This window comes from Fukomys damarensis, unplaced genomic scaffold (genome assembly GCF_012274545.1).
Source record: "Fukomys damarensis isolate Sample0158 unplaced genomic scaffold, DMR_v1.0_HiC HiC_scaffold_7, whole genome shotgun sequence".
In the NCBI taxonomy this organism is placed as follows: Eukaryota; Metazoa; Chordata; class Mammalia; order Rodentia; family Bathyergidae; genus Fukomys; species Fukomys damarensis.
Window position 1 is genome coordinate 43,781,030 of NW_022900919.1, and position 10,333 is coordinate 43,791,362.

At 37.6% G+C, this 10,333-nt stretch overlaps 1 protein-coding gene across 1 annotated transcript in view; it reads left to right on the top strand.

The window, feature by feature from the left end:
* Nucleotides 1-10,333, top strand: part of LOC104853181 — a 46,255-nt gene that overhangs the window by 28,595 nt on the left and 7,327 nt on the right. Inside the window, exon 8 of the mRNA XM_010611063.2 lies at nucleotides 1,390-1,713. Coding sequence (XP_010609365.2) covers nucleotides 1,390-1,713 — 324 coding nt within the window. The remainder of the gene's footprint in view (nucleotides 1-1,389; nucleotides 1,714-10,333) is intronic.

The following is a 10,333-nucleotide window of genomic DNA, read 5'->3' on the forward strand; positions in this document are numbered from 1 at the left end:
TGAGACGGGGTCTCACTAAGTTGCCCAAACTGAGCTTGAAATTTTAATCTTCTTGCCTCAGTTTCTCAGAATGCTGGGATTATAGGTACCACCATGCTGACTTGTATAAGTTTCTTCTGCACACTGCCTCCAACACTGCCACACAGTGCTTGGGAATATTATCAGCAACTGTATATGGGCCTCTGTTCTCCTGATGCAGCCCAAGACCTCATGCCACAAGAGTAGATCACTTGCTTGGTGACACTGCACCTTAACCAGTTCCCCTTGGCACCACTATATTACCAGACCTTTGCCATCCTGGTCCTCCTTTCTCAGGTCTTGCCCTTTGCTTGGCAAGAATCCCTGTGTTGGGCCTGGGTGCCGAAGGGAGAAACTGAGCACAGTGGTCAGCTTCAGGGGATGATGTCTTATCTTGGCCATCTAACCCACTGGCAGCGGCTTGGATAACGTTTTATAGGTCTAGGAGGGTTGAGGAGGAGGAATGGATATTTTGGGGTTAGATGTCCTTAGCTCCTTCAAACAGTGCTATGTAAGGATTTACTCTCTCTACCCTTGACTAAGACCTGGAATCTCTAAACTAGATCCAGAATCTTGGAAACAGAAGGACAATGACTTGCACAAAGACTTGCTGGCTATGGTATTAGCACAGGTCCCAGAATCTAGATTACCTAGCCCTTAATTTAGTGTTACAGCTGCACTATGTAGTGTGTTCATATGAAATCTATTGAAATGCATCATGTTTAATAATATTTAAAAATTCATCCAGTGTTCCTCATTGTCAATATATTCTATTATAGCTGAAGATTTGTTTAAAATTTCTAGAAGTATTTGACCCTAACTTCAGAAGCCTGGAATAATAACTGCTTATAGCTTTATAGTTTGGTTATCAAAGTAGCATAATGGTAAAAGAATTAGGTCTCTTAAGGAATCTGATTTATGCCACTGGTGATTTAGGCAAGTTCCTCTTCAAACTAAAGTTCCTTCCTATGTAAAATACTAGTAACTAGAAATATCTTGGCTTTTAAAACAGTATCTATGACTCTTCAAATCAGAATTATCTAGTCATAGAATGAATCAACTGATCTGTAGCTTCCTAATAGAATGTATGCTTCATCTTTAATTCCAAAGTGGAAAAGAAAGAGTGGGATGTTTTCATTAATTCTCCCAACCTTCCATCCTCCACTCATCTAGCCATTCATCCATCTATCTATCCACCCATCATCCATCCAAAATGAACTCCCTTATGCATTCACACTGCTATTTCACCATGCATTTCCCTCTGTTAACCAATATCTAAATCCTCCTTGATGACAGGCTCTAAGCCTACCTCTGAGTTGAGGACCCCATCCCCAGGGACTGTAACTATCTGCTTTCTCTGGACTTTTTCAGTGCCCCCTGCAGTGACAGTGTCACACTCTCCAGTCTCTTCTGGCTTGGTGGCCATTACTTGCCATGTGCAAAGATTCTATCCAGATAATGTGCACCTCACCTGGCTGGAGGACTGCCATATACTCAAGGGAACTGAGGATCCTATTTTCAAGAATACTGATGGCTCCTACACAAAGAAAAGCTCACAACTGGTGAACACATCAGTGCAAGGACCTGAGCGGGTGTTCACCTGCAGAGTGCAGCAAGAGAAACAGCCTACTATCCAGGCCAGCCTCATATTACCCACAGCACTCCACACCATACACAAGTCCATTAGGAGCTCAGGTAAGTTTACTTCTTTTCTTGTAGGTAGCTGGGTCATTTCTGTCTTGTAAGTAGATTTCAGGAAGCACTGTAAGAGAGAGCTTGATGATCACTGAGGTTTTGTCCCAATTGAGCACCTGTGAATCCTTGAATAAGCAGATTAGTTTCTAGTGACAAACTTCCTTTAGATGTGGCTACTTGGAAAGATTTCTTGTTTTTTTTATTTGTTTTCAGTTTTTATTTTTTATTAGTATGTATATGTTTATATTATATAATGATTAAATTTCTTGTGGGGACCTCTTACATGTACATAACACATCTCAATTTCTTTCCATTAAGTTTATTGGTACATTTAAAGCAAACAATACAATTGCATTTATCATTGGGATCTTGTACCTTTACATGATGTGTCTTGTTTTTTTTTTTTCCCATAGCCTTGCTCTCCCTTCAACCCGTTCACCCTTCCCTATTTGCAAAGATGTTGTTTCCTTTTTTTCTTTTCCCTTTCCTTTCCCCTCCCCTTTCCACATCCCCTTTAGCCATTTTCTGCCATTTTCACATTCCCAATTATACCATTTGAACCTTATTTATACTTTTTGATTTTCACACCAGAGAAACCATTCAGTATTTACTCAAGTGTGACCAATTTATTTCACTTAAGAGTATAGCCTCAATGTCCATCCATTTAGGTATATTTCTACTTTATCATTCTTTATGGCTCTACTCCATTTTAGAGAAAAACCACATCTTCTTTATCCAGTTACCAATTGGTGGGCAACTGGGTTGTTTCCACATTTTAGCTATACAAACTGTTCTGCTACAAACATGGGTGCACATATATCACTGTGGTATGATTCTTTTAATTCTTTTGGAAAGATATCCAGCAGAGGGATAGCTGGGTTAAATGGAATCTCTAATCCTAGTTCTTTGAGGTATCTCCATATTGATTTCCACAGTGGTTGTACCACTCTGCACTCCCACCAACAATGGAGAAGGGTTCCTTTACACTGCCAACATTTGTTACTGGTTGATTTCTTGGTATCAGCCACTCTTTCTGGGGTGAGGTGGAATCTCAGTGTTGTTTTCTTCTGCATCTCTCAAAGGACCAGGGGTGTTGAACATTTTTTCATATATTTATCTGCTGCTTTTACTTCTTTGTCTGAGAAATGTCTGTTCATTTCAATGCCCATTTTTGAATTGGGTTTTTTTATTTTGGGGGTCTGATTTTTTTTTAGTTAATTATATATTCTAGATAGTTGTCCTTTGTCTGAGGAGCAGCTAGTAAATTTTTTTCTCCACTGTTTAGGTTGTCTCTTAGCTCTATTGGTGATTTCTCTTGCACTGCAAAAAATTAATACAATGAGATCTCATGCTGCTGAGGATTTGTTCATAAAGTCTTCTCCTATGCCAATGTCTTTGAGAGTTCTACTTAATTTAATTTCCAGTAAGTTTAGTGTTTCTGTTTTGATATTTAGATCTTTAATCCACCTGGATTTTAGTTTAGTGCATGGTAAAAGATAGGGATCTAGTTTTAATCTTCGGCAAGTTGAAGGCCAGTTTTTCCAACACCATTTATTAAAGAGGCTATCTTTCCTCCAGTGAGGATGGTTGGCTCCTTTGTCAAGAATGAGGTAGCTGAGTATGTCTTGTGATGTTTCTGAATCTTCTAATCTATTCCATTGATCCTTGGGTGTGTTTCTTTGCTAGTACCATGCTGTTTTTATCACGGTGGCTTTCTAGTATAGTTTCAAGTTGGGAATTGTGATACCCCCTGCCATATCTCTGTTGTCTAGAATGGCTTTTGTTATTCTAGGTCTCTTCTGGTTTCAAATGAATTTTTTGGATTGTTTTCTCAAGTTCTGTGAAATATACCATTGGGATTTTTTTTTGAGACAGGATCTCACTATGTAGTTGAGACTGACCTAGAACTCACTATTTAGCCCAGGCTGGTCTCGAACTCACAGCAATCCTCCTGCCTCAGTCTCCTAAGTGTGGGGATTACAGGCATGCGCCACTATGCCCAGCTTTACACCACTGGGATTTCAATAGGGATTTCATTGAATTTCTATAGAAGTTTTGGAAGTATGCCCATTTTCACTATGTTAATTCTTCCTAACCAGGAGCAAAGGATGTCTTTCCATCTTATATCCTCTTCTATCTCTTTTTTTAGAGTGCTATAATTTTTAGTGTGGAGGTCTTTTGTCTCCTTCATTGTATTGGTTCCTAGATATTTCATTTTTTGGATATTATTGTGAAGGGAATTGTTTCCCTAATTTCTCTCTCAGTGAGTCTCTTATTTGTGTATAAGAATTCTATTGATTTTTGAGTATTGACTTTGTATATTGCTACTCTACTGAATCTGTCAATTAAGTCTAGCCGTTTTTTGGAAGAGTTTTTTGGATCTTCTCTGTACAGTATCCTATCATCAGTGACTAGTGACAGTTTAAATTCTTCCCTTCTTATCTTTATTGCTTTTATTTCTTTTTATTCCCATTTGCTGTGGCTAATGTTTCTAGAAATATATTGAACAGGAATGGTGACAGTGGACATCCTTGTCTTGTTCCTGATTTTAGCATGGACGTTTTTAATTTTTGGCCATTTAATATGATATTGCTGTTGGTTTTTCATAGATAGCCTTTATCAGGTTGAGATAAAAACAATCTCTTCCAATCTTCAGTAGGATTTTGATCATGAATAGGTGTTGAATTTTGTTGAATGCTTTTTCTGCATCTATTGAGACGAGCATATTTTTTCCTCAATTCTGTTAATATAGTGTATTATATTTATTGATTTGTATATTTTGAACCATCCTTGTATCCCTGGGATAAATCCAACTTGGTTAATGTGTATGATTTTTTTTTTTAAATTGAACTCAGGTCCTTGAGCTTGCTAGGCAGGCACTGGAACCACTGAGCTAAATCCCCAGCCCTTGTATGATCTTCTTAATGATCTTCTGTATTCTGTTTGCCAGTATCTTATTGAGCATTTTTGTTTGTTTTTTGTGGTACTGGGGAATCAAATTCAGGGCCTTGCACATGTGAGGCAGGTGGCGGCACCACTGAGCTAAATCCCTGGCCCTCATTAAGGATTTTTGCATCTATGTTCATTAGGGAGATTGGCTTGTAGTTTTCTTTTTTGGTTGGGTCTTTCCCTGGTTTTGGAATCAGAGTAATACTTGCTTCCAGGAATGAATACGGAAGTATTGCTTCCCTTTCAATTTCATTGAAGAGTTTAAAGAGTAGTGATGATAGTTCTCTAATGACTTGTAGAATTTAGCAGTGAAGCCATCAGGGCCTGGGCTTTTCTTTGTTTGTAATGTTTTGGTTACATTTTCAATTTCATTGAATGTAATTGGGGTGTTTAGACTTTTTATATCCTCTTCATTGAACTTTGGAAGTTCATATGTGTCTAAAAATCTGCCCATTTCTTCTGTATTTTCCATTTTATTAGAGTATAGGTTTTTGCAGTAGGTAATGATGATCATCTGTATTTTTTGGTGGATCTGTTGTGCCTTCCCTTTTTTCATTCCTAATTACATGAATTTGAGCCTTTTCTTTCCTTTTTTTTTTTTTTGGATAAGGTTGGCTAAGGGTTTATTGATTTTATTTATTCTTTTGAAAAACCAACTCTGATTCATTGACTTTTTTGTATCATTCTCTTTGTCTCCATTACACTGATTTCTGCTCTGATGTTTATAATTTCCTCCCTCCTAAAAAGCTTTGTGTTTCTCTTGCTCTTCTTTTTCTCGGAGTTTAAGGTTAAGCATTAGGTAGTTTATTTGAGCTTTCTCTGTTTTCCTAGTATGGGCATTTACTGCTATGAATTTTCCTCATAGAACTGCTTTCATTGTGTCCCATAGATTCCTGTATGTTGTATTGGCATTATCATTTAATTATTGAACCTATCTAATTTCCTCTGTGACCAATGGTTGTTCAGTAGGGTGTCATTTAATTTCCATGTGTTTGTTAAGTTCTTGCGGTTTCTTATCCTATTGATCTCCACTATGGTCTGACAATATACAGGGGATGAGTTCAATTCCTTTGCATTTACTTAAGCATGTTCTATGAGCTAGCATGTGGTCTATTTTGGGGAATGACCCATGTGTAGCTGAAAAGAATGTACTTTCTGACTTTGTTAGATGGAACACTGTAGACATATACTAAATCTGTTTTTTCCAAGACTTGGTTCCTTTCTGTATTTTGTTGTTGCTATTTTGTCTAGATGATTTGTCTAGTTGTGTCAGTGGAGTATTTAGGTCCCCCACTACAATTGTATTAGTGCTTGTTTTGTTTTTCATATCCATTAATATTTGTTTTGTATAGTTGGGGCTGTAGTATTTGGTGCTCATTTCTTCCTCTTGTATTATTCCCTATACAAGGATGTAGTAGCCTCCTTTGTCTCTCTTAATTAGTTTTGGTTTGAAATCTTCTCTGTCTGCAAATAAGATAGTTACCCCTGCTTTTTTTTTGGGCTCCTGTCACATGGAAAACTGTTTTCCATCCTTTTACTCTCAGTCTCTGAATTTCTTTACGGATTAAGTGGGTTTCTTGTATACAGCATATTGTTGGATTTTGCTTCTTAATCCATTGTGCCAGCCTGTTTCTTTTGATTGGTGAATTGAGGCCATTAACATTGATGGTTATAACTGGTGTGTATTGGCTTTTCATTGTCATATTATTTCCCTGTTGTTGGTGCTTTCATTTTTTAAAATTTTTCAATCTCTCCCTTTAATTTCTTCCCTTGCTTGGTATATTTTGCTATGTTGGCCCTTGTGGAGTGGTGGTCTTTATTTTATTTTTCCAAGATATTGTTTAGAAGTGTTTGGAATGACAGTTTGGTGTTCCTGAAATTTCTCAGGTGTTCTGTGTCATGGAAGTATCTTATTTCCCTATCAATTTTGAATGAGAGTTTTGCAGGATACAACAGTCTAGGTTGGAGGTTGTTTCCTTTTAGGACTTGAAATACCTCACTCTAGGCTTTCCTTGACTTGAGGATTTGTGTGAGAAGTCTGCTGTGATACTTATAGGCTTTCCTTTGCATGTGATTTGTTTCTTTTCGCTAACTGCATGTAGTATTTTATTCTTCTGTTGGGTTTCCAGGATCTTGATTATTATATAACTAGGTGTAGTTTTTTTTTTTTTTGATCATGGCTAGTTGGAGTCCAAATGCCTCACTTATCTGTATGTCAAATTCTTCCCCTCTGTTTGGGAAGTTTTCTATCATTAATTCTGTGAACATTTTGTAGGTCATTTGTATTTTCTCCTGTTACTTCATGGATTCCTATCAGTTTAATATTATTCTTATTTGCACCATCTAAGAGTTGTTGGATTGATTTTTCATGGGCCCTTACTGTTTTTTTTTCAGCTTTAATTGTGTTAATTGGTACATTTTGGGGATACAGTACAGTTACATACATTGTTGGGATCTTGTACCTCTACATGACAAGTCTTGATTCCCATTTTTCCCCCCTTACCCCTGCCCTCCCTTCACCTCTCCTCCCCTCCCCATCTACAAACACTTTATTTTCATCTTTTCATTATCTCACATTTTTTTCTTTTCTCTTATTACCCTTCCCCTACCCATCCCACCTTCCCTACACCTTTAGCTCCTTTCTTCCCATTTCTAAATGTCAGCAATCTTATTAGGATCTTATGTATTATTACTGATTATTCACACCAGGGAAACTATTCAGTAATTGAACATCTGTGACTTATTTATTTCACTTAGGAGTATATCTTCAATATGTATCTATTTTCCTATGAATGAATCTATTTTCTCGTTCTTTATGGCTGAGTAATATTCCATTTTATAGAAAAACCACATCTTCTTTATCCAGTTTCCCACACATGGGCAAATGGGCTGTTTCCAATATTTAGCTATTACAAACTGTGTGGCTATAAAGATGGGTGCGCATACTTCTCTGTGATATGATTCTTTTAGTTCTTTTGGAAAGATACCCAGCAGAGGGATGGTTGGGTCAAATGGAATCTCCAGTCCAAGCTCTTTGAGGTATCTCCATATTGATTTCCATAGTGGTTGCGCCAGTCTGCACTCCCACCAACAATGGAGAAGGGTTCCTTTCTCCAAACAACCCCACCAACATTTGTTATTGTGTGATTTCTTGATAGCAGCCATTCTTTGTGGGGTGAGGTGGAATCTCAGTGTTGTTTTCATCTGCATCTCTCGAATGACCAGTGATATGGAACATTTTTTCATATATTTACTTGCTGCTTTTCCTTCTTTGTCTGAGAAATTGCTGTTCATTTCAGATGCTCATTTTTGAATTGGGTCTTTATATTTTGGGGGGCTGATTGTTTTGAGTTCTTTATATATTCTTGATAATAGTCCTTTGTGGCCCTTACTGTTTTTAAGAGATCTCTCTTTTCATGGTCACTGACTCCAAAGCTATTCTCTATATCTGAAATTCTATCTTCACATTTGTTCTTTGTGCTGCAAATGCTTTCTATAGAGCTTTTAATCTCCTGGATATCTGTTTGAATCTGTTTCATGGATTCCATTTCTTTCCAATGTTGGGCATTGAAGGTTTCCATTTCTTTCCTATGCTGGACATTCATGGTTTCCATCATGGTTCTGAACCCATCTATTTTTTTAAAAAAATCTGTTTCTGTTCTAGAGTCTCTAATCATGTCTTTCATTGTGCTCACCATCTCTGCGGTTAACTGGCAAATTATTTCTGTTTTGAATTTTTGTAGAGCCTCATTTATTCTTTTTTTTTAATTTCCTGTGCTATCTGTTCAGGGTTTCCAGATGGTTGACTGTCAGACTTTTCCCTCAGAGTTTAGCTTTGGTGGGGTGGAAGTCTGGGTTTGTGTCTTGTTTAAATGCTTTCTAATTTCTATGTTTGTCATTGGTGCTGTCCTTGGTTTAATTCCTGGGTCAATACTTCAATTTTCCCAATTTAGATTTTGAATCTCGAATGTCTCTGAGGCAAACTTATTTTCTTTATACCAGGGAGGACAATTGTTAGATCAATCACAATACCATAGCCCAAGTGATATAATGAACAACACAATAGCATCCAGCACAGCTTAGAAAATGACAATTTGTGGCATTTATTAATCTATCACCTTTAACTATGTGAATGAAATCAAAATTGTGGACCATTCCATAATATGTTTATAGTGAATAAACTCTTTTATATAGCAACTTTACTCTTCAGGTTGGGAATTTAGAAGGAGTTGGGAGGGATGGATAGATAGATAAGATAGAGAAAGTTTAGAAGTGAGGTCAGAGGACACAGGAAGATCACACAAACTCTAGGGAGTTGTTGAAGAGAAGAGGAGAAGAAAACAAAATATTCCCAAGAACAGAACAAACTAACAGCAATAGAGAGGCTAGAGACTGTAATCACTTTCTTTTGAAACTAATGACAATTGAGGGCCGGGGATTTAGCTCAGCAGTTTGGTGGCCTGCCTTGCAAGTGCAAAGACCTGAGTTCAATCCCCAGTACCAAAAAAACAAACAAACAAACAAACAAAATCCACTAATGACAATTGAGATAAGGAAAGAGAGAAGAAAGGGAAAAGAAAGAAAAGAAATTCAAATTAGAATGGGAACAAAAACAAAAAGAGAAAGTAATGGAAATCAAGGTGGGAGAGAAACAGAGAGAGAAAGAAGATAAGAAAGAGAAGATTAAAAAAGGGGAAAATTGAGAAAAGAAAAAGATAGTTAAAATATTTTTAAATGATTAAAGATAATTGAAAAATATTACTTTGAAAATAAAAATACAAATAAAAATAGAGGGCCTCCTTAAGGGTATGCTTCTGTTGACATAATAGACAGCATGTGCAGGTCTAAGCTAATTAGTCTCAGCAAGCCAGCAGCTGTCCCCTGAGGTTCAGGGTGATTTTTGGCTGCAAGGCCAAAGTTGAGATCTCTGTCCTCCTGCTGGGTTGAACACTGCAAAGTTCTACTGGAGGTTCCAGCTATCTTTCCCCTGAAGTTAGACCAGTTGTGAGGTGCTTATCCCTCTGACTTACCAACTATGGTGGTGTGGTGTGCCTTTATCACAAATTTTCTTCACTTTTCTTGTTGGCTTCAGTTTTAATCTAGGATCCTCAAAGAGGCCTTCTTTTTGTTCATGGTGTGGGGGAGGTGTTCTAAAACACCACTGTACTGGCACCTGCACTGCTGGGGTCCTCTGTGGTGCCAGGCGGGTCTACTGGGTGAATGCAAGTGGTGGCCAGCTTCCTCTGTGACGCTGGGTCAAAATATCTTAGTTTTTAAATCCCTTTTTTCTCTCCTCTCCATCTCTTGATCTCCTTCTCATTTGAAAAAGATTTATCTCCCTGCCTCCTATTAATTCTTCTATTTTGCTCTTTATTTACATTTCGGGTTTCCCATATAAAAGATCCAGAATAATAAAGGAAATGCTGGGTAACAAGAACAAAGCAAGAGGCACCACAATTCCAGATTTGAAGTCATATTGCAAAGCTACACTGATTTAAAAAAATGTGGCATTAGCTCAAAAGCAGACACATGAATCAATGGAACAGAATACAGGAAGCAGAAATAACCTGACACATTTGACTATTTGATCTTCGACAAAAGTGTCAAAAGTATGTACTGGAGGGCTGCCTGCCTGCCTGCCTGCGATCACCCGGCGGCGTGCGCGCGAGCT